General features: G+C 50.4%; 2 protein-coding genes across 5 annotated transcripts; both read left to right on the plus strand.

Moving 5' to 3' along the window:
- Positions 1–161: 161 nt before the first annotated feature.
- On the plus strand, positions 162–12,253 carry ENTPD6 (ectonucleoside triphosphate diphosphohydrolase 6 (putative)). Of its 3 annotated transcripts, XM_026041713.1 has the most exons (16): positions 162–187; positions 698–818; positions 1,343–1,680; positions 2,995–3,071; positions 3,860–4,003; positions 4,731–4,806; positions 5,952–5,987; positions 7,165–7,253; positions 8,088–8,167; positions 8,607–8,671; positions 9,012–9,113; positions 9,604–9,744; positions 10,605–10,661; positions 11,423–11,535; positions 11,741–11,881; positions 11,993–12,253. In XM_026041713.1, the coding sequence occupies exons 3-15, from the start codon at positions 1,425–1,427 to the stop codon at positions 11,843–11,845; spliced, it is 1,341 nt and encodes a 446-aa protein (XP_025897498.1). In that variant the 5' UTR covers positions 162–187; positions 698–818; positions 1,343–1,424; the 3' UTR covers positions 11,846–11,881; positions 11,993–12,253. The 3 variants fall into 3 exon arrangements, with proteins under 3 accessions (XP_025897498.1, XP_025897500.1, XP_025897497.1); XM_026041715.1 differs by lacking the exon at positions 162–187 and having other exon boundaries at positions 495–818; XM_026041712.1 differs by lacking the exons at positions 162–187; positions 698–818 and adding an exon at positions 1,068–1,202.
- Positions 12,254–13,310: 1,057 nt separating this feature from the next.
- PYGB (glycogen phosphorylase B) lies at positions 13,311–27,524 on the plus strand. Of its 2 annotated transcripts, XM_026041751.1 has the most exons (20): positions 13,311–13,642; positions 15,942–16,043; positions 17,106–17,184; positions 17,958–18,061; positions 19,222–19,353; positions 21,099–21,210; positions 21,864–21,946; positions 22,441–22,584; positions 22,915–23,007; positions 23,136–23,282; positions 23,412–23,575; positions 23,961–24,075; positions 24,772–24,873; positions 25,001–25,148; positions 25,403–25,461; positions 25,802–25,943; positions 26,158–26,365; positions 26,570–26,704; positions 26,781–26,847; positions 27,073–27,524. In XM_026041751.1, the coding sequence occupies exons 1-20, from the start codon at positions 13,400–13,402 to the stop codon at positions 27,223–27,225; spliced, it is 2,532 nt and encodes an 843-aa protein (XP_025897536.1). In that variant the 5' UTR covers positions 13,311–13,399; the 3' UTR covers positions 27,226–27,524. The 2 variants fall into 2 exon arrangements, with proteins under 2 accessions (XP_025897536.1, XP_025897537.1); XM_026041752.1 differs by lacking the exon at positions 27,073–27,524 and having other exon boundaries at positions 13,327–13,642; positions 26,187–26,365; positions 26,781–26,840.

The raw sequence follows: 27,524 nt of genomic DNA on the forward strand, positions 1-27,524 counted from the left end.
GGCTCCTCGTCCGCGGGCCTGCTCTGGCTTCCCGCTGGCGTCCATCACCTTGAGGTGCACGTTCTGCCCTTGCTGGGTGCCGGGAAAAGATTTCACTTGTGAAAATAAAATAATAAAAGCATCCACCTCGCTTAAAGGAGTGTGCCAGTATGGTCGCTTCTCCTGCCTCGCGCTCTGTGAGGAAAGGGTAGGGCGCTSTCCTGGGCGCCTCAGCCCCGGCTCACTAGGGCGCTGGTGCGGTGCTTTTTGGGGGGTTTCTTACCTGGTGTCCAAGGTCGGGGGCGCTTTTCCAGTCCTTGGGGTCTTCCTCCTTTCCTCCTCCTTCCCTGTGGATTTAAAATTAACCTGCTGCTGTCTGCTGGGAGCTCTCGCGCCGTGCAGGAACTGGCTGGGGGTGCGCAGGTTGTTTCCTCTGCCGCTCCAGCATGGCCTGGAGTGGTCTCCCTTTTCCCCTTGGAGCTCGGTGAGAACTTTACGGGATCCCCATCCTTAAAAAATTCAAAATGTGTTTGGATAAGGCCCTGAGCAAGCTGCTGGGCCTGTCTGCCTTGCTTTGCACAGCAGGTTGGACTAGAAACCTCCGAAGGTCCCTTCCCACCTTGCCTCTCTTTAGCTCCTCTGAACTCCTCTGTTCCTTCTTAGACATCATTAGCAGTGGGGTTGGGGACAGAAATGCAATTTCATGTTTTGAAACTAGCTGTAGATCTCCTTGATGTGCTGAAGGCTGCTTCCTGAAGGAGGATGGATATGCCCCTCCTGTGCTCTTAGGAAGAGGATGTGCAGTGGCATCGGCGTCCAGCCATGGAGACAACGCATGGGTAGGACAAGCAACGTGGCGGAGAGGGATTTCRTTACTAGGTCTAGGTTTGGAAGGGAGCCATAGGAGTGCAATCAAATCCCRGGGTTTTGAATGCAACAGTCTGCTTCATTCTAGTGGAATAAATGTAAGCACCTGACTGCAAATTTCCCTGGATTAATCAAGATGCATTTGGGCCATGAAAATGGTGGCTGATCGCCATCTTATTCTAGGTACTGAAGGAGCTGCAGGCAGGAACCCTTTTCCTTTGCAAGCTGTGGTCTGTCACTCCCTGTGAGCAAACCTTGCTACCTGGCTCTTTGGTGCAGGGGCTGAGCACGTACTGTGACTGTTGAGCCAAGCTTTCTTATCACATCTCTAGCCTGGCTAATAAATCAGCTAGCACGTAAGTATTTATGAAGTGCTCAACTCAAGTTTACTGCTGAGCCTTCATCAAACAACCAACGTGCTCTCAGATCCTTCTTTTCATAATGCCTCTTGCAGGTGTAGGAAGAAAAACACGTCTGTCTCTTCTGTTTATTGTAGGTGTCATGTGGGAACCACCTGTTCTGCGTGAAAGAGAAGGAATGAATCATCTGATAAAGAGGAGAAACAAAACACCTGGTAGATGGAAGCCATGAAGATATCAAAGCGGTTCTTTGCTTTTGGGATTTTGGCCTGCATAGCTATTTATGTGGCATACATGAAATGGCACTTGGACTCCAAACCAGCCTTAGGAGAGACAGAAGGAATCACTGAAAGGAGAGACAAGTCGACACATCAGGCAGTGACATCAGATCTCTCAGTCTTTTATGGGATTATGTTTGATGCAGGAAGCACTGGAACTCGCATACATATCTTTAAATTTAAACAGCAGCCGAAAGGTATGATTCCTCGTAAAGAATGGAGCACGTTATTGATACTTCTTTCCYAGGGACTGCTTGCACAACTGTGTTCCAGCTCTTCCTAGAGAACCATTAGGACAAATATTATGGTTCAAGTATGTGGGTCTGGATGAAATGCATTATAAAAATATGGGAAAGAAAAGGCAGTAATGCCAGAAAGCTAAACGGTGGCGGTAGAGCAGCCCTTAGAGCACTGTCCTGAGGAGGAGCAGTTTGCCATTACATTATTTGGTGGAAGAGAGGAGCAAGTCTGAAATGCTGTATTCCCAAGGATTCTCAGCACAAGGCTGTTTTTTGTCTGTAGTTTCTGTCAGGGAGTTGCTTCTCCCCGAGTTGTCTGACTTTGCACAGTCTTGTATTTGGTGGGGTTTTGGCATTTAATTAAAATTCAGTTTTGGCCTGGGACAGGAAATATTGCTGACACACAAGACAGGAGTGGACAAAAAAGCTCTGGTTTTCTGAAGGAGTTGCAAGCTTTATTTGTTTCTATTCCTGTCTGTGAAACTTAAAGATGAAACAACCCATATAAATGCTATTAAATAGGAAATCCAGAAGATCATTATGGGGATTAGCAGTATGGTGTGTGTTGTTGGTCTGTAGGAACCATCTGAAGTATGCGGGATAACCTGAGCATAAGGTTTAGCAACAAAAGATGTTAAACAACAGCCCACACGTAGATTTAATTGATTCTTTTCACTTACTCACAAACTTGGGTTCTTGCACACCTAATTCTCTTTAAATACAATTCCCATAATTCCAGAATATTGCAAGAAACTTTCTAGAGTTTACTTGGGTACAGGAGAAAGCTGTTGTCAAGCTCTCAGAATCTTGGCTGCAGAGCTATCTGTCCTTCAGGCTTCCAAAATATTTAGCCCTTGTTCCTTTTTGCTACCGCTGAAAGCAGCGGTAAAACTTCTCTGACTTTGCTGGCGTTGAATTCAGCCAAATTGCAGCCTGTTGGGAAGTTTGGTTCATGTTTGGGAAGGTGCACGTGGTGAAGAAAAGGCACAGGAGGATTTGCAACCATCTGATGATTTGTGTGATGAGCATTAAAAAAAAAAAAGAAAAAAAAAAAGAAAAAAAAAGGCAGCTTAGTGAGCACCAGCACTTGGAAAATAATTGTGATTTTAAAGAGTGCTTTGGCTTTGGGCTGATTCCACAGCAAAGCCTGTATTTTAAAGGCAGGGTGGCCTTTGCTAATTCTTTAGGCAAATGCTTCAGATAACTGCCATTAGCATATATATATATTTTATTGAATGCAAAATGATTTGTTCTGTTGCTTATTTTGAACAGAGACTCCCAAGTTAACCCATGAGACGTTTAAAGCACTGAAGCCGGGCCTGTCTGCATATGCTGATGATGTTGAAAAGGTAACTGCATGTCTTTCACTGTCAAAATGTGTGYCCCCATCCTCCTGCTCCCGATATGCTCTGCGAGTTGCTGCTTGCTGTGGTGTGGTTCACTGAACTGCCTCAGTGCAGGAAGCTCCAAGAAGGTGATTCCAAGTGATACCAGCCCGCAGAGAAAGCTGCTCAGTGCTCAGAGGACAAGAAGCCTATCTATACATGCACATCTAGTTCTAGGCTGTGAATTGAGCACAGYAGATGATTTTTCACATCTCTGCTGCAAGATTTACTATGCACTTCAGAATATAAAAAGAAGAGTCTTGCTGAATTGGAACACAGCTTCTCCAAGAGYGACCAGAACGAGATTCCCAAGGAAAGAATCTATAAATCAGGTCAAGTGTTAAGCGACTTCTCTCCTGTCTCCCTTCTTTTCCGGCTGGCAGCGATCTGGTGCTTCCTGAGCCAAAGCTTCCTCCCGGTTCATAGTGTTTTATTGGCTTTGAAGACCTTTGGATTTGTCTCAGCGYTTTGAGCCTTTGGGAGCACATTTAGTGGCAAAGAGTTGCATGACACCATGCAAAAAAATAGCACTTCCTGTTTGTTTTTGACCTGTTTCTGGGTAATTCCAGTTGTATCCCCAGWTCTTATGCTGTGTGAGATAGTGACTTGACCTTTTCTGGACTCCTTGTGATGTTCCCTTGTCCATGTTCAACATTTGCCACGAGTCCTACCTTTGAATTCCCTTTCAGCCTTACAGAGAAGAACCTTTCAGAATGTCTGAGATGCCTTTTTTGTTCTTTCTGTGCTCACAGAGTGGCCAGGGCATAAAAGAGCTCCTGGAAGTAGCAAAGAATGAAGTTCCCATGGAGCTGTGGAAATTCACTCCTCTGGTCCTGAAAGCAACTGCCGGCTTACGGTTGTTGCCAGGAGAGAAGGCTCAGAAGTTGCTGGATAAGGTACTATTTTGTTTCATTTTGCTTTCCATAAGCTGTATAGCAAAATTAGCCCCCYCACCACCCATGTGTAAGACACAGAAGCTCCTTTATGTTAAGGAATATGAGTCATTGCTACTGTTTAACCCTGCGAGAAATGCAGAGCTACTTTATCTCAGATGGGGTGAGAAATTGTAGGAGTGCAAGAGCACAAGAATGATGACAGCTCCTGGTAAACCTGGAGATGGCAGTAAACATCAGCCACCCCRGCAAGGGTGATGAGACACATCTGACAGTTGTCCCAGGCTTGTTGCTGCTGTGAGTGCTGGTGGCTTTGGCCAGGACCTTGCTATTCTTGGAGAAACTCTGCTACTTGATTTACCACGTTAGCAGCTTGTTGCCGTGAGATTGCTCTGTTTTATGGTTGCTTAAAAATAATGCGTGTTGTATTTATAGGCATGTAAAATAGAATTCATCTCTAAAAGAATATAAAAAGAAATCAAATATTATATCCTAGGAAGCTGTGGGAGAAGTTCATTTGTTCATTCTGCTAGTTGTAGTCCTTTGTAGTCCTGTTCCTCTATATTTCATTGTATTCTCAGTGACTGTGAAAGAAGAAATCTGATTAACTGCCTCTGTAGCCTAATGAAAATGTTTTCAGTGTTGATCAGGAAAATGTTGAAACCAATGTTTCAAAAAAAAAAAAAAAAAAAAACGATTTCTCTGAATGTATCTTTTACCTGAATTGCAGGTGAAGGAGATTTTTCAGGCTTCCCCCTTCTTTGTGAGGGACAACTGTGTGTCCATAATGAATGGAACGGATGAAGGTAGGTGAACTTTTGGAGGCCCCTTCTGAATTCCTGCATCCCTGCCCGTCTGTGACAAGGCATCACTGGCTGTTGTGGGAACCCACACGTGATTACTTTTATGTTTCTTGGGGCAGTGCCAGTGACAAAGAGATTTTGTGCTGTCTTTTTCAATGGGAAGTCTGGAATTCTAGCCTGATTTTTAAAGCAATGAGTGTCTGGCAATTCCTGTGGGATGTCTGGAAGGCTGCTAGACAATCAGCACTTCTGGAAAGTTTCAATATATATTGAGATAGTCTTCAACACCTGATTTTTTACGTCTGGTGCTTGACAATGCATCTCTAACTTCTCTGAAAGTAATTGGTCATAATGTAAATTYTGACTGATCTAATGAGTATGAATGTTAACTGATCTTGAAAAAAAAAAGTTCTCTAGAAAAGAAAACATATTGAATTAAATTGCCAATCGAGAAATAAATGCTGAGGACAGAACCTAGAGTCAGTCTTGCATTCAAAAGAACTTGAAGGAACATGTCAAAATTCTAAACACATTGCAGATCTTTAGGTTTTGTTTAGAGTTCATTGATAGTTCATTAACTTTGTGACAGCTTTGGTTCAGCCAAAGATTGAACTGGAGCTTGTTCCCCAGCAGGCCTCTAGTTTCAACAAAATGGATAGATATTTTGATTTGTTAATATAATACACAATAATTTATTTTATTTATGGGGGGGAAAGTCTGGTAAAACAAGAGAAGAATAGAAACAGTACTATTCACAAAAAGGCTGGAAAGAAAAAAGGAAAAATTAAAACATGTAAAAATGAAAATTCTGAACATTCAAAAGGAAAATCAAGTGCCTTACAATGAATCAAAGTCCATCAGATAGACACCCTTCCGAGACTTCGAAATTAGTTGTAGCCCATTTGTGAAAGGGGGAAAAGGGACCTTGTGGCAGGCAGTTTCTGACGTCTTTTTCTGTGTTTTGTAAGCTCTGATATGTGGGTTATTTTATTTATATGATTCATGTAAACTGAGAAACCTTAAAAATGCCTCCAGCAAAACATATCCTAAATAGGAAGATCTTTTATTGTGGCTTATCTGATATTATTGACAGATGCAATGAAATGACATGATATAACAATGCATCTTTTGATTCTTKTCCTAATTAGGCATTTCAGCCTGGATCACAATCAATTTTTTAACAGGTATGGTTGCCTGAGCATGTGCATAAAGGTGCCTGATTCTGTGAGATTTATGCTGATTTCTGCTCCAATATGGGATTTGATCATTATTTGAAAAAGAAAGAAAAAAGCAGGGGTGGAGGAGTGGGAAGGAACAATCATTCTTTGGCCTGGTCCATTTAAGCCATTACAATTTTGGCCTTTCTAAGAGGGTGAGGAATTCTGTCCCTTTTCCTAGTCAGTTTTGTAGTCTTTCTTTTCATTAATTCCCTGCATGTAGTCTTTCTTTCAATTTTCCCTGGAAGGTAGCAGAGCACTTTGTTCCTTTTTAGAGTCTGCCCCTTGCTCTTTAGTGTGGAATTTTTGGATCTATAAGGAAGTATTTTTCTTCTATAGCACAGAAATAGCACTAGTGTTTGTACTGGTGAGTGAGTGTTTATTTATTTATTTATTTATTTATTTATTAAGATGCTGAAGAAAATAAAACTAAAACTTTTTTCTGGGAGAGGGAGAAAAAAAGAAAACATAAACCAGTCTGCTATCCAAGTACTCTGTTCATCACACAGATTGTCCTGAGCCCTATACAAGTACCCTAAAAGTTTTTAGGATTGCAGGAAATACCAGGAAGGTTGGACCACCAACAACCAGCTTTTACACCAGCTTTAAACGCCAGCTCTCATGAAGTATACTGAGGTGTTTGGCATAAGTCAGTCTTGTCAGAAAGATGATGCTTGAAGGGCCTAACTGAGAAGAACGGGATTTAAATGAGAAGTGAGGTGGTCTCTTAGGCCAGCTCTTTTCAGCCACTTATTCCCAGATCCGTAGGAATCTGGAAAGTACCACTAAAGGGTCAGACAAGGTAGCCAAGAAAACCACATTCTTCTGTGTTACGGAGCAGTTACCAGAGTGAAATGTGTGAAAGGAGCCTTATGTTCATTGAAGAAAATGCATAGGAATCCACTAATCAAAGCTGCTGTAACTGGGGCATGAACAGTCATCACAGAAGTAAAAGAAACTCTTACTGAGAAGGCTTTTGGGTGACCCTAATTCTGATCTGCTACTGACAGGAAGCTGATGGATGGAGTTAGACATTTATGGTTTTATTCATTTCTAGTTTCCTACTTCTTGCAGTGCCCACTGTGGTGTTTTCTTGTTTGTTTGCTTGTTTTTCTTCTTTTTCCTGTTCTTTCTCACATTACAGGCAGCTTAAATAACCCACAGAAGAGAAGTGTAGGAATGCTGGATTTGGGTGGTGGATCAACACAGATCACCTTCCTCCCACGCACTGAGGTAACGTGAACCTGCTCATTGCAGCAAAACGCCAGTGCTCAACCAGTAAGTGCTATGATTTATTTCCCTTGGAAGCGGACACAAAGTTTGTCATTGGCACATGAAGCCCCGCTTCTGGTGGAGCAGTCCAGGTCACTTTGTCACGTTTCCCGTGGTGTGCTCCCAGGGGTGTTCGCAGCTCTGTCAGTACTTCTGCTCCAATTCTGTAGTTYGGTGAATGTTGAAATTTTGGAGTGATGAGGTTAGCAGAGGAGCAGTTAGGCAAGAAKAGCAGCATGGCCTGAGCTTCAGCCTCTTTTTATACTCTCGTTTCTGCAGGCAGGGTCTCACCCTGTGCCTTGGCAAGCACAGTGAGGTGCTCTGCCCCTGGCTTGTGGGGGATCACAGCTGAGTTCACCTGAGTAGTGAGTTAATGCCTGCTCAGGTCTCCTATTATTTTGCAGAGATTTTTACATTGTAGAGATCACTTGACAGGCAGTTTCTGTAGCCTTTTAGCAAAAGCTGTTAATGGCTGAAATAAGGATTCCTTCTTGATTAGTTGGATGTAGATAGAATTAGAAATATGACCGGATTGGACTCTGTTATGTGAGGGAGTCACAATACTCTTAGCTCTTGTGTGTTGTTGTTGTTGCGTGTTGTTGTTGTGTATTGTTGTGTGTTGTTGTTGTGATGCCATATGTATCTGTGGTCAAATCCAAACATTTGTAAATGCATCATTCCTCTCTGGACCAGGCTAGGATTGGTTAGAGATTTTTTAATGTTTGGGAGGATTGTGGCGTTGCTGTTTGCTTTTGCTGGCAGAAATCTTGCACTCATGTCTTTCTCTCCTTCCAGGCAACTCTGCAGGCATCACCAGCYGGCCATACAACTTCCTTTCAGATGTTCAACAGTACCTATAAGCTGTATTCATACAGGTTGGTTTTGGGAAAGAGAACATTTTGGAAAGAAAAGCTTGCAATGAAGCCATGAGATGCAGCTGTTTTGCTGAAGTGGGGTCTTTGTGAGCAAGTCCTTAGATCAGAGAGACTTGAGAGCAACCGTCTGCACAGGCTGACTATGGGGAGGGCTAGGAAAAGGGTTGGAGGAAGGTGCTCTTAAAGAGCCAGTTTCTAGTTGACAGACTATTCCCTGTGCATTGCTCAAGGAGAAGTTATCCTGCTGGTGCATCAGCCTTTGCCAGAGATGGGCTAATGTGACAGTGGGTTGTCCCACGCTGTTCTCTTTGTGTGTGTTAGCTGCTGACTCAAAGCATCTTGCTGGGATCATACAGAGCAGACGGGCATGTCCTGCCAAGCTGGACAAGTGCAATAGCAGAGGGAGGATGTTGTTCATGGAGGCTTTTCTCCTTTGCAGTTACTTGGGACTCGGACTGATGTCAGCAAGGCTCGCAATTTTAGGAGGAACTGAGGGAAAACCCTGTAAGTGAYGGGCACTCCTGTAGTCTTGTCTTTGAGCTCGTGTGTTTTGGGGGCTGCCTGGGGACAGGGTGTTTTGCCCTGTTGCGGAGCTCCAGCTGTCACTGTGGCATGCGGACTCCTGTCACTGAACCTGGGCCCGTTTGAGACACGTGCAGAAAGTGGCACTGCATCCCAGGGGGCAGGGATTCTTGCCAGCCTTGTCAGATCTTGGGATGTTTGAATCAGGACTGGGGCTTGGAAGGACCATGGCTGAGGATGTGGGAGTGTGGAGGAGGGCTGGGGAGGGATCTAAAACTTCTAATTTTTTTTTCCCTAATGCTGCTTCCTCTTATTTCTACAGTAGGAGAAGGTGAGGAGCTGGTCAGCCCTTGTTTATCACCTGATTTCAAATCTGAGTGGGAACATGCTGAAATAGTGTACAAAATTAAAGGACAGAAGGCAGGTATAATGCCTTACCACCTCTCTCCCCCTTACGAGGCAAACAGGTTTAGTGCAGAATGAAGTAAATGCACTCTTGGGCACTTGGAAAGGCACATGATTCTCTGTGTGTGATTTTGTATGGCTTCTTCCCCTGAGGCCTGTCCTGTTAAAGAGACTGTGCTGTTTTATCCTGCTCTGTTTCCTGGCATGTCTGTCCACTCCRTAAAGCTGTTGGCAGTAATACAACAGGAGCTGAGCGCTTCCTGAACAGGTCTTTTCAAATCCTCCTGTCTCAAACAGTGCTTTTTATCTCCCATGTGTCCATGCTTATCCCCAGTCTGAGGGTGGTAAACGTTGCCCCTGTAAAGGGATGCAGACCTGTTATTTCAGATTTCTGTGGAGAACTTGTAAGAATTCGGGGTGTTCTGTCGTGCAAAACGGAGCGTGTCTCCTTGCGGAGTCTACATAAATTGTGTGTGTTTAACTGCCTGCCTGTAATTGTCTTCTTTCAGGCGAACCTTTGTATGAGTCTTGTTCCACAAAAGTGGCAAAGATGCTCTACCAAAAAGTGCATAAAACCGAGGAAGTGACGAATCAGGAGTTTTATGCTTTCTCCTACTACTATGACCGTGCAGCAGAGGTTGGTCTCATAGGTAGGCTTGTTTCTGTTTTCATTTCATTTTAAATGGCAAATAATCGAAGAAAAGATAGCAGTGACTTGTATCACAGTACTTTGCTAAGCTGCCGATGAACTGAGTCCTTTATTACACCAAAGTGTAATATTGGTCTCATCTGGATATCAAATGCTATTCAGTTCCATTAGTGATGGGACTGGGGCTTGTGAAAGAAGATTTGCAACTTTTTTTTAAAGTAAACTGGCTACATTTCAAAAGTCACTGATGTCTGATTAACACTGTCATCCAAAACAGAAAAAAAGACTCCATAGAAATGACCAGGTCTTGGATAATAAAGCACATCAAACCTGCACTCACGGATGATTATGTATTTTGCTTCGCTGTCTTTTTAAAGGAAATTGAGATTTTTCAGATATCTCCATGTGTATTTAGGATGCATTCCATCTCTCTTCCACTGCTATACTAGTCTRTCATGTTCAGTAATAGAAAGCAGGTGATAGGATCTCAAGTTACTCTGGGCAAACTTATCCAAACTCAATCACTTTGTTTTCCAAACAGTTTCATATTTAACCTTGAAGAGCACCACCGTCCTTTCAGATCTGGTCAAATATGATGATAGTGTTGAGGTATAATAGAACAGGACAGCTTGTAAAATCCATGGGATTTTTGTTAGGAAACTGGAGAAATTCTGCTTATTTTGAGGCTTTTCAATGCATGTTAGAGCCCTGAAATCAACATTCATGTACCTTGAAATAGTTTGATTTGTCATTGATTTCAGTGTCTCAAGGCTCGATTTCCAGTGTTTTTACAACCTACATCTACAATTGTTTTCATAAACAGGCTGTAAAACAAATTCTGATTTTTTTCTTTGTATTTAGATAAAGAAAAGGGAGGAAGCCTAACTCTTGGTGACTTTRAAACTGCAGCTAAATATGGTGAGTAAAGAATAAAATCAATTAGGACTGGTAATTATATGTAAATTCATATGCAAGTGGCAAATGTGTAACATGCTAAGAAGCTGAGGTTTTTTTTGCCTGTATGATTTTAAGTAAAAACCAGCAGCCATCTGGAGGCCACCAGTCTCCACAGCTTCTCAACCAACATTTCTGTTTATTTTGGAAAATCTTAACTATTATTTCTATCAATTCTTATTTTTGCAGCCCACATAATGCACATTTTACAATAACCTTTAAAAAAAAATCCCTCGGCAACAACTGRTAGTAAATTTGCCACTTAATAGTTGTCATAAAATCATGCTTTCAGGAGAGATGTGGCATTCTCATATTGTTTTAGCATAAACTGTTCAGGACAAGACTCAGATTTTTCTTTTTTTCCAAATTCTTGTTTTTCCAGGCTTTTAACATCACCTGAAATTCCTTAGATTTTTGAATTTAAAGTAGGTTGAGAAAAAAAGTTGCAGGTCCTTTCTGTCTTTCCCTGAACAGTATAAGAAACTCAGCTGTCGTGAGGGAGATGCAGAACACCTTGGTCTTTTACTGTGCCGGAGCTTTACTGGTTGTGCTAACACATTTATGTCATTAACATGTCAAGGAAGGCCAAGCAGAGGGTAAATAGGTTCTATCACTGTGGAAACCAACTGATGAGAGGCATTTTAACAGTCTGAGGTTTTCTAAAGCTGGGCTGATGTTAGGTCTGAGCCCACAGTGTGCACTTACTCTGTTTTCCTCCCCCTCAGTGTGCAAGACCATGGAAATCACAGCGGGAAGTAGCCCTTTTCTCTGCATGGACCTCACATACATCRCCTGGCTGCTGCAAGAACTAGGCTTTGCCAAGAGCCAGGTCTTCAAGGTGTTGTACAAAACTCATTGCAGGGGAGAGGGGGCGGAAAGAGACCCAGGTGACTTTAGCCACTCAGTCCCTGTGATTAGGGCTGGAGTGGGGAACCCTCCTCCATGGTGATAACCAGTGCAATAACCTTCAGCTTCACCCTGCATGCATCTCCATCTCCCAGATATCTTTTTTTTAACTTCTCTTCCCACTTCTCTCTCTGCAGCTTGCCCGGAAAATTGACAACGTTGAAACCAGCTGGGCTCTGGGAGCCACTTTTCATTACATTGACTCACTCAATAGACTGCAACACCTCGAAGGTGGCTTTTGAGAACCCGTTTTTGGAAGCCCAGTGCAGGGGAATCTGGTAAAGGGCCTGYTTTTGGCTTCCCACATTCTTTGGGAGGTTTTAATACGCTGGAAGCCTTTCCTTCTCCCCCTGCCCCAGTGCTCTTCATCACTAGCTCTTTTCTTACAGGGGAGAAAAGAATAAGCCTTGATTGTATGGCATTTGCAGTCAACCTGATGTAAACCCMCATCATCTTTGAAAGAAAACTAGGACTCTCTGCAGGACACTCATGATCTCTATGAGAGAAAAACAAAAAGTCTTTGTGGAATGTGCCTGTAATAATTGCTTGTGATGTRCTTAAGTTGGTGTAGGAAGCGGTCACGCCAGAGAGCTCTTCAACCATCCTGATTTCATTTCAGGATGTTTCTTTTTGCCAACAGTTTTCAGTGATGATTGTTTTTGTTTTTCTACTTGCGTCGTTTGAAGATGAGCTTTGGTGTGCATGTGAAGCCAGTGCATTGATGTGTGTCTGAAATGCCGTGGGGAAGTCTCCGCTCCGCTTTTCACTTGCCAGACTAGCAACGCTCAAGAGAACTTGAGGCCTTTCTCTTCTCGGTGGAGGCAGTGGGCACAAACTGAAACGCAAGCAGCTCTGTGTGGATTTGAGGTGAAGCTTCTTGACTGTGTGGGTAACTGAGCTCTATAGCAGGCTGACCGGGGAGCTGGTGGTGTCTCCTTCTCTGGAGCCATTCAAAAGCTGCCTCGATGCCACCCTGTGCACCGTGGCCCTGCTTATGCAGGGGACCTCCAGTGCTCCCTTCCAACCTTACCTGTCCGGTGAGACTGTGGGTGCTCCCTTACACGTGGCAATGAGAAACAGGCAGCCACGGCRTACAGAAGCACCTGAGGCTCCTGTCATTTGGAGACAGAGGCAGGAGGACAACACTGGCATTGCTGCATCTCAAGGGACAGAAATCCTGGCTGTTTGGCAGTGGGTGGATGTAATAACCAAGACTGAGGTTCAGCCACCACAATAAAGCCSAAGTGCAGCTTCGTGCCTAGGCAAGGTCTATGTGGGGCCTGGACCCAGCCTGTTGAGGTGGGGTTTTGGGTGCCACCTCCTTTCTTGGAGGAATGAATTTGGCTGTGGCTGCGTGGAGCTGCAGCGTGGTCCGGGCGGGCCCCGCAGGCCGTCCAGCGAGTCCCCTGTGGGCAGCTGGGGGTACTGGGGCACAGCCGGCGCTCTGGGGCGCACGCGGGGAGGCGGCCCGGKGCCGCGCACGGTGGCCGCGGGAACGCCCCACGCCCGAGGACGAAGCCGCGGTCGCTCCGCTGCCCAKTAACGGCGGTGCCGGGGAGGGGACGGCGCCCCCGAGCCCCCCCTTCCCCGCGGCGCCATCTTGTCCCCTCCGGCCGCCTCTGCCGCCTCCACAGGGGGCGGCGGGGTGGGGGGGTGGGAGGGGGCGGGTGCCGCCCGCGCATGCGCGACGGGGCCGCTCCGGCTGCGGCGGCGGCGCCGGCTGCGGCAGAGCCGGGCGGGCAGGGAGCGGCACCGGGACCGGGACCGGGAGGGGGGCCGGGAGCGGGGCCGCGGCCATGGCGGCGCCGCGGAGCGACGGCGAGCGGCGGAAGCAGATCAGCGTGCGGGGCCTGGAGGGCTTGGGCGACGTGGCCGACGTGCGCAGGGAGTTCAACCGCCACCTGCACTTCACGCTCGTCAAGGACCGCAACGTGGCCACCCCCCGCGACTACTACTTCGCGCTGGCGCACGTCGTGCGCGACCACCTCGTGGGCCGCTGGATCCGCACCCAGCAGCACTACTACGAGAAGGACCCCAAGGTGAGCGGCCCCCTTCCCTGGGCACTGTGCGGCCGCGTCCCCTCTTCTGCGGGCATCGCCTTGGCCACGTCCCCCCTCCATGGGCGTTGCCATGAGCATGGGCATCGCCTTGGCCATGTTCCTCCTCCATGGGCATCGCCATGGCCACGGGCATCATTATGGCAAAGTTCGCCCTCCATGGGCATCGCCAAGGCCATGGGCATCACCATGGCCACATCCCTCCTCCATGGGCATCGCCAAGGCCATGGGCATCACCATGGCCACATCCCTCCTCCATGGGCATCGCCAAGGCCATGGGCATCACCATGGCCACGTCCCCCCTCCATGGGCATCGCCAAGGCCATGGGCATCACCATGGCCACGTCCCCCCTCCATGGGCATTGCCAAGGCCATGGGCATCACCATGGCCATGTCCCCCCTCCATGGGCATCGCCAAGGCCATGGGCATCACCATGGCTGCACATTGCCTCCATGGACATTGCCATGGCCATGTCCTCCCTTCATGGACATCGCCGTGGCCATTCCTCCCTCTATAAGCATTGCCATGGGCATCATCATGGCCATATTCCCCTCCATGGGCATCACCATGGCCACATCCTCCCTACACGYGCATTGCTATGGCCATCATCATGGCCATGTTCCCCTCTATGGGCATGACCATGGCCACGTCCTCCCTCCATGGCCCTCGCTGTGGCCATGGGCATCGCCCTGGGCACGTCTCCCTTCCAGGGCATTGCCATCACGGGCATTGTCATGGCCATGTTCCCCTCCGTGGGCGTGACCATGGCCGTATGCCCCCCTCCATGGGCATCATCATGACCACAGCCTTTGCCATAGCTATATTTCCCTCCATGGGATGCCGTTATGACCGTGGGCAACATTGTGACCATGTCCTCCCTCCATGGACATCGGCATGGCCATGGGCATCGGCATGGCMACATCCCCCCTCCATGGGCATCGTCATGACCATGGGCATCATCATGGCCACATCCCCTCTCCATGGGCATCAGCATGGCCATGGGCATCGGCATGGCCATGTTCCCCTCCGTAGGCCTTRTCCTGGTCACAGGCACTGCCAYGGCCACGTCCGTAGTGTCCGCYGCGCTTCCCACCGAGCCCCGAGGAGCAGCAAGAGCGAGCAGGGGTTCATCCTTCCTGCCTCGCGCTGGGGTGGGCGTCCCCGCTGCAGGGAAGGAGGCTCAAGCAGAAGAAGGATTTAAAGCTGCACCGTGTCCCTGTTAAAAATCATGTGATATAAAAATTATATACAGCAAAAGCAAAACGTGAGCAAGGGCAAAAGTTTGGTGTTTTTTACCCCCTGCTGTCCGCCCTACAACTACACTTTGATTAGCTTTCATGACATAAGCTGAGGTCTCCCGAGGCTTGAAAGGCCCCTGCAGATGAGTCCTGCTGCTCGTGCTGGCCTTCCGGCACCTCTGGGCCAAGTATTTTGTGTGACAGAGCGAGACGTGTGTGTGCAGCTCGCAGCGAGGCGAGTGCCGGGAAACCTGGAGCTGTGTTGCCCTAGGGCTCCAGCCGCCTCACAGGCTTAGGTGGATTTGAAGCGTCTGTGTCCAGAGCTGCCAGCCCTCCAGACACCCTGGTTGTCTGGCCAGAGACAAAACTCTCAGCCCCCAGTGCTGAAAATGCCCTGGGAAATGTTAATCGGAGACGCTGAAATGCCCAGAGCTCCCTTCCCTTCCCTTGCCTCCTCCTGCCATTCTGCCACGGTCACCCGACTCGTTTATCTTCAGACAGCTCCCAAAGTGTGATAGGAGCATTGGAAAACCATTAGCAGGAAGAGGCCTGGCCTGAAAGCCAGCCAAGTATGTAAGGGGAGGAGGCTCTCCCTGCTTTTCAGCTGGATGAGGATCAGCTTGAGCTGCATGGGAGAAAATATTAGAAGCCCCGTGTAAGCGTCGCTTGGAGCAAGCTGCCCAGCTGGCTGGGTTTAAATGCACCTCTTGGCCTCCTAGATAATTCTCACACTAAGTTAATTAGGGAAACACTTAACAGGCAACAAGATTTTCCTATAGAAGGCTGTTGGCAGAGAGATGTGCAGCAAAGACTTGGCCAGYGTCCCGTGCAACCATCCTCCCGACAAACAAATTGTTCAGAAACAGGCGCTGAGGCCTGTTTAGCAAGCCATCCCTCTTCAGGAAAGCTCTTAAGTCTRCTTTTTTTTTTTTTTTTTAATTTTAAGTGGCTCTATTTGGTGCACCAAGTGATGGGCAGTCCTCCTGCAGGTGAATGAAGGGAGCAGGGTGTAACGTGCTGCTCTTTTCCTTTGCCTCCCCAGCGCATTTACTACCTGTCCCTGGAGTTCTACATGGGCCGCACGCTGCAGAACACGATGGTGAACCTGGGCTTGCAGAGCGCCTGTGACGAAGCCATTTACCAGGTGAAGTCTTATCCCAGGACACCCCCCATGGGGATCTAGGCAGACTTGTCCATGTCTGAGTATTCTGTTAAATTAAAGTGTCACTGGAGATGTTCACACTGGGAAAAAAAAAAAAAAAAAAGCTACTTGGCCACTGTTAGCACCAAGTCAGTCAGAATGGCAAGGGCCTTTTTCATTCAGGCTTGCAGCCTTGTCTGCAAGAGGACAGTGATCTTTGTCACAGATGATGTTGGGGCTTTCCTGTCCCAAATCTTTCCCCTCTCCGCCCTGGCTTTATCTGTGTTGCACATTTAGCCATCCCTGTCACACTGTGCCTGAGGTGTTCCTGGCACAGGGGCTTGAGGAGCAGCTGTGCTATCAGCTCAGCTCCCCATCCTTCACCCTCATGTCAAAGTGAGCAACTGCTGTCCTCGGCGAGGTAGCAGCTCTGAGAATGTGCAGCTGCCTTGTGGCCTCCAAGCACATGCAGCCCCCAAAGAGGCTGCCGACAGCTGAGCTGAGGAGCAGGTTGCCCAAGAGATGCCGAAGATGGGACAGCCACTTCACCCTGGATTCYGGTCAAGAAGCTCTGCTGTGGAGGGGCAGTGGTGTGGGAAGATGCAGTTACGGTGAGAGCTGCAGGAACATGGCCATGACGTTGCTCAAGGCAGGGTGGATATGAAGAGCAGGGAGGCCCACATAAGCAGGCAGGATTCTGCAGCTCCRTTTGTTCCGCCCTGCCGTTTGCCACCCTTTTTCCAAGCCAAGCTCAGTGGACAGGCCTCGCAGCTTGAAGGACTGCCAGAAGACAAGTGTTTTGTTTGATGTCTCTAAGGAAACCTTCCAGTTCAAGGSAAGGTGACGTTTGGTGATGAGCTAAATCATTTTCCAAGTAACTAGGCTGCCCTGAGATGGGAGACTGGTAAGATGTGGAGGAGTGGGTGCAGAGAGAGCCCTGTGGGGGGTTATTTTATGTGAGATGGGTCAATTAGGGATTGGGTTTGCCCTCCTTGGAGAGCAGCCTCATAGCCTGTGAGGGTGACGTGCTGACGGTGTCTTCTGCTGTGGTTATTTTCCCAACAGCTGGGGTTGGACTTGGAGGAGCTGGAGGAGATTGAAGAAGATGCTGGGCTGGGAAATGGAGGCTTGGGCCGCTTGGCAGGTAACRTGGGCAGAGGGGAGCCCTGTCCTCAAAGCCAGCTGCACAGGGGCTGTGCCCTCCTTGTGGATGTGTCCATTGCAGCCCCCGAGCACCCCGCGCTCCGTCGTGCACCCGCTGCAGGATGCTGCCCAGGCCGTGCCCTGCACGCGTCTCGGCCAGCGTGCGCCACGTGGCCAGGCCTCCGCRTGCTCCCAGATTGCTGGAAGTTATCCCCCTCTCCAAAGGAGAGGCATCCGTGCCTAACCGAAGCTTGGCGCTCTGGAATGGGGCTGCCAAGGGCTCCTTGAAGCCTCTCTCCTATAAAATCTCRCATGACCCTGAGGCACCCAAACATTGGCTGTTCTTTTAATTTGCCTGCCTCATAGGTGAACAAGGAGCACGAGGGAACGAGGAATCCCTGGCACGGTGGAGATGCCAGGGCTGGTCCTTACTAGGGCAGTCCTAGAATGATGGATGGAAAGGCTTGCTTTGAAAGAGATAATAGTAAAGTAGTTGGTGCTACAGCCAGGCAGGTCCAGGAGCCCTGCTTTGTGTGCCAGGCTGCCTTAGGTCAAGCCTAGTGCTGATACCCCCACTTGCAGCTGCCCTGTCCTTGGGGGTCTTCRTGGCAGCCCAGCGTGCTGGGCACAGGGGCCCTGCTGCAGCCCGGCCCTTCCTACACGCAGGTTTCCTCTGTTAGATAAAAGATGTCGGGGCAGCGGTCGTGGTGGCTCCTGCGCGGTGCGTGCCGGGTGCCAGGCTCCTCCCGCTGTCACCGTGCTCTGCTCTTCCAGCTTGCTTCCTGGACTCCATGGCCACGCTGGGGCTGGCAGCCTACGGATACGGCATCCGCTATGAGTTTGGTATCTTCAATCAGAAGATTGTTGACGGCTGGCAGGTACATCAGCAAAGCAAAGTCGCCCCTTCCCTTTCTGCCCCTGTGCAGTGACGGTCACCTCTGCCTGTGGACAAGGCCTGGCCACAAAAAGCCCCTCGGCAGCGCAGGGGTGACGTGGGTCGTGTATAAGCTGTGGGTTGCTGGAGGCACAGCAGGTTCYGCCCGGGGCACTCGCCAACACCAGTTGACCTCCACGGTGAGGGGGTGCCTGTGGGGCACGGCTGAAATCCAAATCCGTGCCCGAGCCTCCATGGATGCAAGTACCCGAGAGTTCCATCTGAGCCRGGCAAGGAGTGAGGGCAGCGCCGGCGCTGGGGCGGAACCGCATTGGAGGTGTCCGGAGTGAGGGTGAAGGGAAATGTGATGGGATAAAGGAGCAGGGGCTGCTGCTCCTTGCTGTTCCCTGGAGACTAGCAGCAGAGGATCAAACAGGGACTCTGCTGTAGCACAATCAAAGCGTTCGGTAAGCAAAATTGGGATAAATTTCACTTTAGCCTAATGATAAAAGTCAGGATTTATGCCCCAAATGACAGCTGTCCCTAGTGCATGTCTGGAAATAATGTCCTTTAGGAGGCCTGGTTGATTATGTACATAAAGGACCCTTTTCCCCCTTAAAGTAGCACTGCATAAATCAGTGCAGGTGAGGGTGKTTTTTTTAGTTTCTTCCCCACAAAGAAGTGCCAATGCTGAGCTCCATAAACTGTGAAAACAGAAGTGGAGAAAAACAACAATTGCATTGGCTTGATGTTACTTTAAAAAGAAGATAGCGGGCAGTGTTGGGTTACATCTCAGGCTGCCCCACTCCTGTCAGAAAAATGCCTGTGGACACAGAGCGTCCCTTTGGAGTGCCTCAGCCTGGCTGTTTTCTGCTGCACATGAGCCCTGACTGTGCTGCTGAATTCATTTTTTTTATTATTTTCCACTCACTGTCCCTGTCAAACTGGATACAGAGTCTTTTGGCCATGGGGATAGTTTAGACCAACACAGCTCTGCAAAGCCAATGTGAGAGGCTGAATATGCAGTCACCCACGTGCTTTGGAAAGCCCAGCTCTCTTCTAGTGGCTGGTGCATCTCCTTTCCAAAGCCAGCTTACTAAGACTTGGCTTTTAAGTTTGGGCTGTCTTCGGAAAGGCCTAGTTTGGCCTTAAATCTTCTTCCAGGTGGAGGAGGCTGACGACTGGCTGCGCTATGGCAATCCCTGGGAGAAGGCACGCCCGGAATACATGCTGCCTGTGCACTTCTACGGCCGCGTGGATCACACTCCGGAGGGAGTCAAGTGGATCGATACTCAGGTGTGGAGATGGGCCCCGGTGTCGGGCTTGGAGGGGACAGGACAGGGCAAAGCCGGGGAGTCTTCCCCTGTGCTGACTGGTGTCCGACTCTTCTCCTAGTTTGGGGAGACTCAGGATTTTGTGATTCACCTAAATATCTAGTCACGGTTTTGAAGTCAACTCAACTGATTTCAGGGTACAAACCCACATCCTTGGGTGGAATTAAAGGCTGATTTATACTGGCAGAGAGCTGGATCCCTTCCATGCTGCTCCTGGCTCCCCTTGTTCACACACAGTAATTTTGCAGGTTGCTCTGCTGCTGCTGGAGGTTCACAGCCTGGCATAGCCTTGGAGTAACCTGTTGAGTGCTTAACTCCTGTCCCTGGAGCAAGTTCCTCTCTTCCCTGATCAGTGCAGCCAGATAGATGGAGTGCTGACAGGGGATGCTTGCAGCAAAGGCTCAAGTTTCCAGACAGTCTGGAGGCCTTGTTTGGTGCCAGAGCAAACACATAGAGAGCAAACACTTGCTTGAATAATAAAAGTATTCCAGTCTTGCAGCTGAGGAAGGCAAGCTTTAAATAGGCACACATTTGCAAAGAGGGCTGAAAGTGTGTTGGCCTTTCCTTTTTAACCACTGCCTAAGGAAAGGAAGGACTTTATGAGTTTCTTGGAGATTTAGAGACACAGCCCAGCCTTGTTCCACACTGGCCAAGGGTCTCACAACCTGTTGAGCCTGTTTTGCTCSTCTCAGGAATGCACAGCCATAAAGCCAAGCCAATCCCCTCAGCACCAACAGCCCTGCCAGGAGCTGAGCCTGGTTACAGAGCCACTGTTCAGAAGAGCAGGGAACCAGCTCCAGTTCAAGGGACACTGTGGTGTCATTGAGCTCCAATGTCACAGCCCTGCCAATGGCAAGAAGCAGCCAGCAACRTGGGGTGTCTGCCTGTCAGGCTGCAGGGAGCCCAAGCTGTGCAGTGCGAAACAGCTGCTTCCTACCACAAAGTGTGTGTCCAGCCAGTGCCCTTGGAGGAAATGAGCTGGAAGGGCACATGCAGAAAAAGAAAAGCCAAAGAAACGATGTCCAAATATAGCTTCGTTCTGCTCAGGCAGTGTGTGCCCCGGGCCCGGCGCGTAGATGGGGCGGGCTTGCATTCCTTCCATGTTCAGAGCCAGTGATATTAGCTTTTAGATCCCGAGCTCTTGCTGATTTTTCCCCAGTGTTGGTGCCAGCGCACACACACACACACACAGAAARGCTGTTGGGGGCAGTGTGCCAACCTGCCCACATTTTCCCTGCCCGTAAGCCCGTCTCCCTCTGCTCTCAGACGCCTCTTGTGCTGCTGCCTGGGAGAAGCGGTGACTTCAGGATGTGCTAGAGGGCTAATGGCTAGGATTTGTCCAGCAGTCTACCCTGGGTGGCAGCTGTCCTGCAGCACCAGCACGGGAGATACTTCAGTAGGCAGAGGGAGGCCAGCAGCTTGCTTGCAACTCTGCTGCCTTTTGTGGATGGGCTCTTCACTCCTGTTTGTCAGTAAAGATGCAAACAGCTCTGGTCCTTCTATTAGCCCATTGCCAGCACCAGTTGTAAGTGCCTGTGAGAGCAAGCAAGCCTGTGAACCTCAGCACACCTGTTTTAGTGCAGATGAGATCTTTTCTGCAGCCAGGAATTGCCTGTTCTCCGGCTTCCTCTGCGCTTTGAGGTGTTTCCCCCTCCTTCTGTGTCAATGAAGACACCACGTCGCTCATGGGAGGGCAACATTTTGCAGGTTGTGCTTGCTATGCCTTATGACACACCCGTGCCGGGGTACAGGAACAACACGGTGAACACCATGAGGCTGTGGTCCGCGAAAGCACCTCATGACTTCAACCTGCAGGAATGTAAGTGCTGTCTCTGCTGCCGCTCTTCTGGGCTGAGCCATGGTTGCTTCTGTGTGCACAGCTCTTCCCCTATGGCCTGTGGCTTCTGTGTCGCCTGGATGCCCCCAAAACACAGAGCTGTGGGTGCATCCACAGATCAAAACGCCCCTGCACCAGGACACCCATCTGTCCTTCTCCATCCCTGCCATGCCTGCCTCAGCCTTGGCACCCAGGCTCTAGCTGGAGTGATGCAGAGCAGAGGCAGGGCAGCTACCCTACAGATCAGTGCTAGGCCATTACTGAAAGGGGGATGGTTTTAGGCAAAACTGATCTGAGACGTTGCCTTGGGCACTAGGATGTGCCTCCATCTGCTCCTCCAGCTTCCATCTGTCTTCTGTTTCTGTCTRCATCTCTGTATCTTCTCAAACTGGGTGGTGATGTGCTATTCTCTGATGCTGTCTCTTGTTTCTCCCACTCTGCACACGTATGTTCCCACTCATGCTTCACTCTTACTAGCTTTTATGTTCCTGCTAAACATCTCTGCAGTCGTGGCTAGCAGGAGGTGAGGGCCCTTGGCTCAGGACCTGTACAAGAGGGAGGAGGATACAGGGTCTGGTACCCGCCCGAATCGCTACAGCTGTTGCAGTCCTGTGTGTCCTTCTCCCATGCTGCAGTCAATGTGGGTGACTACATCGAGGCTGTGTTGGACAGAAACCTGGCAGAAAACATCTCCAGAGTCCTGTACCCAAATGACAATGTGAGTGACTTCCTGCCTTCCTCTCTGTGCTGCTTCTTGGGATCTTGCCCCTTGTCATTTTATTGCTGGAGTGCCTGGACAYTACCCAGGCTATTGAGGGGAGTCCAAATTTTGGACTCCCCTCAGTACCCTGCCAAGGGTCTAGCAAAACCCTGCCAAGGGTCTATCAGAGAGGGAGGGAGCTGTGCTTGCTCTGTGTGAGTTGCAGCAAAATGTGGCCAATTCTGATGCCATCTGGAGGCACTTGAGACCACACAGCGACATCTTGAATGAGCAGCATCATCCCATGGAACTGGGCTGCTCCTGGTCCAAGATTGGGATTTCAAGCCCCTGTCCCTGGTTCGGTCCCACGCAGTGCAGCTCGAGGAACATCCATAGCAGCCCTGATGAGGTGCTGGACATGTCAGGGCTGGCAGGAGGCCYGTCAGTGGCCAGGAGCAGCTCTAGGGGGTTGGCTGCTGCTGCACTGATGGCTCTGCGTCCTCCATGTGTAGTTCTTCGAAGGCAAGGAGCTGCGGCTGAAACAGGAGTACTTCGTAGTGGCTGCCACCCTCCAGGACATCATCCGCCGCTTCAAGTCGTCCAAATTTGGCTGCCGAGATCCTGTACGAACGTGCTTTGAAACCTTCCCAGACAAGGTGAGTTTGTGGCCCAGGGCTGCCTGTGGTTAGGGAGAACAGGATGCTCAGGATGAGACAGGGTCAAGTATACAAAGATCCTGGTCATTTGGGTTGGAAAATGGGTGATCTCTTGGTCTCTCCAGGAGAAAATTTGCAGTTTAGAGTAAAACTAGCTAAGGTCCAATAGTTCCATTTTTGAGAGCTCCCTGTGTTACTGGTTGATGGGTTTGTGAGACACGAGAGTGGACTTAGGGCTCAGCCCTCACCCTATCTTCAAAGGATGCTGTGCTAGGAAACCACCAGAGTCTTGTTCCTGTGGGATGTAAGCCTGGCCTGTCTGTGCTGCAGGTAGCTATTCAGTTAAATGATACCCACCCAGCCCTGGCCATTCCGGAGCTCATGCGGATCCTGGTGGATGTGGAGAAGGTGGACTGGGACAAGGTCAGCAGAGCTGCGAGATGCATTCTGGACATGAGGGAGCAAGAGCTGGCACCCTGTCCTCACCCAAGGTGAGGTTCCCCGTGCCCTGCCGAGCTGGGTGCGCGTGTCAACCTGCCATGTGTACRCAGGCCTGGGAGATCACGAAGCGCACGTGCGCCTACACCAACCACACCGTGCTGCCCGAAGCCCTGGAGCGCTGGCCAGTGCCCATGTTTGAGAAGCTGCTGCCCCGTCATCTAGAGATCATTTACGCCCTCAACCAAAGGCATCTGGATGTAAGGGCCTGGGCTGGTCACTGGTCAGGGCGGGTCTGGGGGCTCACGTACCTTTCTGTAGGGTGGGAGCGTTTCCAGGTCCTACATGGGGTTGCTAATCTCTCTTCCTTGCTTTGGGCATGCTGGCAGCATGTGGCAGCTCTCTATCCGGGGGACAACGAGCGTCTCAGGAGGATGTCTGTGATCGAGGAAGGGGCCTGCAAGCGCATCAACATGGCCAACCTCTGCGTGATCGGCTCCCATGCTGTCAATGGCGTGGCCCGTATCCACTCGGACATTGTGAAGAGCTCAGTGTGAGTTGGGAGATGTCCAAGGCGGGCACAAACCTCTCCTCTGCACTCAGGGAGCTTTGCTTGTGAGTCTAAGGGTCTGGCCAAGGATATCGAAGTCTGCTTTGGTTGTTTTGCTACGCATGACAGATGGAGTGACATACACTCATTCATGTGCCTGCAACATCTAACTCCTCTCCTTTTGGCATTTGTGAAACCCTAATCCTTATGGCTGGGGGAGGAGATGAGATGCAACACTGAGAACTCAAGGTAGTGTAGAGAGGTCAGCAGAGATTGCCCTGAGGCAAGAAGAGGGGTTCTTGCCTCAGTAGGGGAAGCTGGGCCCAGCTGGAGTCCTGGGTTGTGGAGAGGCCTGGTTCAGAGTGGCTTCTGCTCCCTGGTGTTCCAGATTCAAGGATTTCCATGAGCTGGAGCCAGAGAAGTTCCAGAACAAGACGAATGGGATCACACCGAGGCGCTGGCTCCTGCTCTGCAACCCTGGACTAGCTGACATTATTGCTGAGGTAAGTCACAAGCTTAGGCTCTTCCTACTGTTTTCATCTGCTTGCCTCTTCGTGTCAGCCTGAGCGGAGCCCAAGCCTAACTCCCGGCAGCTGTGAGCAGAGTCTGGTACGACCCGAGCTCTGAAGTCATGAGCTTTAAAGATGGAGAATTTGAGAAATTTGGGCCTGTTTCTGTCGCCTCGTGGTGTCTACAAACAACCTGTGGGGCAGTGTCATGTTCTGTGGAAACAGGTATYCACAAAAGCATCCAGCTTCACAGACAGAAAGGGCTTTCTAAGAAGTCCAGCTGCAGCCTTGGGTCCTTTGTGAACCAGGCCTTGGAGGAGCAGCTTTTCCTTCATACTGAGACGTGCAATGGTTGAAAAACATCCTGCAAATAAAAGTAGTTTTAAGCTCTGCCATTCAGCTCCTCCAGCTACCAGGAAGCCCTGGTGTGTGCAGACATGCTTCCTCTAAACTCCTTTGAGGAAAAAGGGACTTCTTTGTGTTTTTGCATGTATCCATTTTCACCCGGACCTCCCAAGTGACACAGAGCAGTAACCTCACCAAGAAAAAGAAGCTGTATTCCCTTTCCTGCCTTGAGTGTCTCTTCATCCCCTTCCTAGTGGATTCATGGCATCTGTCAGGGAAGCATAATTGTATACTGGGTGAGAAGACTTAAAGGTGGGACATTGCTGTCTTGGTTTGTTCCTTTAGCAAATCGGAGAAGATTTTATCACGGATCTGAGCCAACTGAAGAAGCTACTGGATTTTGTCGATAATGAGACTTTCATCAGGGACGTGGCAAAAGTCAAACAGGTAACGTGGTTTGGGTGTGGGAAGAAGGGGAAAGAGCACGTTCCCAGGAACRCCCCTGCAGTGAACACTCCTGTCTGATACAATGCCCAGGAGCCCATGCCTGCTTCTCATCGGGTTTCCTTGGCAGGAGAACAAGCTGAAGTTCTCAGCCTACTTGGAGGAGAAGTACAAGGTGAAGATCAACCCCTCCTCCATGTTCGACGTTCAGGTGAAGCGAATCCATGAGTACAAGCGGCAGCTACTGAACTGCCTGCATGCCATCACCCTCTACAACCGTAAGTGCTGCCCAGGGCTCCTCACAAAGTCCCTCCCTGATGCCACCTTGGGTGCCGACGGGTGGTGCGGAGCGGGTGCATCAGTGCAGGCTCCTGAGCCTGGCTATGCTCTCCTGTCATGAGGGGCTCCTCCCCAGGAGGAAGCCCTGAAAAGGGTCACGCAGAGCTCCAAAGAGGAGGGCTCATCTCCAGTGGGAGCAGCGAGCTTTGCCAGTTCACCATGGCTTCAGCAGAATGACTCTGTGCTCTTTCAGGCATCAGAAGCAATCCATCCCAATCCTTTGTGCCCAGGACTATCATGATTGGAGGAAAGGTAAAAACGCGTCCCAGGCTCAGTAGCTGTGTGGCTCTGGTGGGATGGGGAAGGTGCTGCCTCTTTGCAGGGGCTTTGCTGGCCTCCCGTTGGGTTAGCCAGCACATTCTGTGCTGGTGGCTCTTCAGGAAATGCTTTCATGGACTAATTGGGCCAGAAAAGGCCCCATCCTTCCCTCCCTGTGGCTCAGGACTTCTCCTTCCATTAAGGTTTTTCTGCTGATTTGCGTGACCAGCAGAGGTGAGGCCCAGATTCTCTCTGCAGGGAGGACCTGCGCTGGCACCTCTCATGTTCTCCCTTCCTTAAAAGCCTTCACCCTTTCTGGGCTGCTCTTCTTCAGGCAGCCCCTGGCTACCACATGGCCAAGATGATCATCAAACTCATCACATCCATTGGCGAGGTTGTCAACAATGATCCCTATGTGGGGGACAAGCTCAAGGTCATCTTCCTGGAGAATTATCGGGTATCCTTGGCTGAGAAAGGTATGTCCATAACTTCCCATGGAGGGGATGGCAGCGGACGCACATGGTGGTTGCATCTCAGCCAGGCCTGGTGTTATGGCTGGCCCTGAGCTGTGTGGGCTGAAGCTGTGATGAGTTAGCAGGGTTTCTAGCAGATGCCCCGAGCTGCTCTGCTGTCCTGGGCCCCGGGCTGTGGAAAGCTGTGGCTAATTCCCACCTCTCTTACACCTGGCAGCGATCCCGGCAGCTGATCTCTCCCAGCAGATCTCCACAGCTGGCACCGAGGCCTCAGGCACTGGCAACATGAAGTTTATGCTGAACGGGGCCCTCACCATCGGCACCATGGATGGGGCCAACGTGGAGATGGCCGAGGAGGCGGGCGAAGAAAACCTCTTCATCTTCGGCATGCGAGTGGAGGAGGTGGAGGCCCTGAATCGCAGCGGGTTGGTGCTGGGAGAGGGAGACACGTGCCGGGGCCAGTCAGATGGGGCTACGCTGGGCATGGACACAGGCCGTGGCGAGCAGCGGACGCTCGGAGGGTCTCCCCTGGAGTGGAGAGGGATGTATCCGGAGGCGCTGCTCTCCGTGGGTGCTGGGCTGCGGGACGGCGGCCGCGCGCCTCCCTCCTGATGCTCCCCTGGGCGCAGGTACAACGCGCGGGAGTACTACGAGCGCTTGCCAGAGCTGCGCCAGGCCATCGACCAGATCAGCAGCGGCTTCTTCTCGCCTCGAGAACCCGCTTGCTTCAAGGAAGTCGTCAACATGCTCATGAGCAACGACAGGTGAGGCCTGGCAAGCGGCCGGCGGGGCCTGCGCTCTGGCAGCCCCATGGCCTCACTCTGCCTTGTCGGCCTTCAGGTTTAAGGTGTTTGCTGACTACGAAGATTATATCAAATGCCAAGGCCAAGTGGACAAGCTGTTCTTGGTAAGCAGCTCCAGGGCTTCAGGGGAGCGGGGAGGAGCTGGGCTCAGCTTGCTGCAGGGGAGGCCAGCTTGCAGCCACTGCGGGAGCGGGTCGGCCTGGGGGAGAGCGCTGCATGTTTGGACTCACTAGTACCCGCTGCGCCCCAGCTGGTGCCCTGCACGGCTGAGAGCCCAGGCAGAGCTGGGGGCAGGACGAACCGYGCACGATTCCCTCTGCTCTTCGCAGGACCCCCGGGAGTGGACCAGGAAAGTGATCAGGAACATCGCGTGCTCGGGCAAGTTCTCCAGCGACAGGACCATCATGGAGTACGCCCGGGACATCTGGGGCGTGGAGCCGTCTGCTGTCCCAATGCCCCCTCCCGACCAGCCCCAGGAGTGAGTGGCGGGCAGGCCCGCGTGAAGGGCTCCCAGCTCGGGCGGCCTCCCTGCCCTTCACGGAGACTCGGCTCTGCACAAATGAGGCCTTTCGGCTTGGAGGGGGGAAGGAGGACAGCGTTCCCAAGAGGAGCCCTGGCTGCCAGGAGGAACAGGAGCGGGGTCGCAGGCTAAAGCACCTTCCATTTAACCCTCGTCCCCGGCCCGCATGTCCCTCCTAGCGCTTCTAGGGAGCCCAGGGCTCCCCATCTTCCTGCAGCTGTGCCCCACGCTTGGCGGGGCACTCGCCCCCCGCACGCCCCC

The sequence above is a fragment of the Nothoprocta perdicaria genome, unplaced genomic scaffold (assembly GCF_003342845.1).
Source record: "Nothoprocta perdicaria isolate Ctin4 unplaced genomic scaffold, notPer1 scaffold_290, whole genome shotgun sequence".
Taxonomy (NCBI): domain Eukaryota; kingdom Metazoa; phylum Chordata; class Aves; order Tinamiformes; family Tinamidae; genus Nothoprocta; species Nothoprocta perdicaria.

Bases quoted from the DNA above. Each gene is read 5' to 3' on its own strand.
- PYGB (XM_026041751.1), top strand. From the start codon at position 13,400: ATGGCGGCGCCGCGGAGCGACGGCGAGCGGCGGAAGCAGATCAGCGTG. The intron at 24,874-25,000 runs GTAACGTGGTTT...TTTCCTTGGCAG, and splicing joins ACGTGGCAAAAGTCAAACAG to GAGAACAAGCTGAAGTTCTC. The intron at 25,462-25,801 runs GTAAAAACGCGT...GCTCTTCTTCAG, and splicing joins CTATCATGATTGGAGGAAAG to GCAGCCCCTGGCTACCACAT.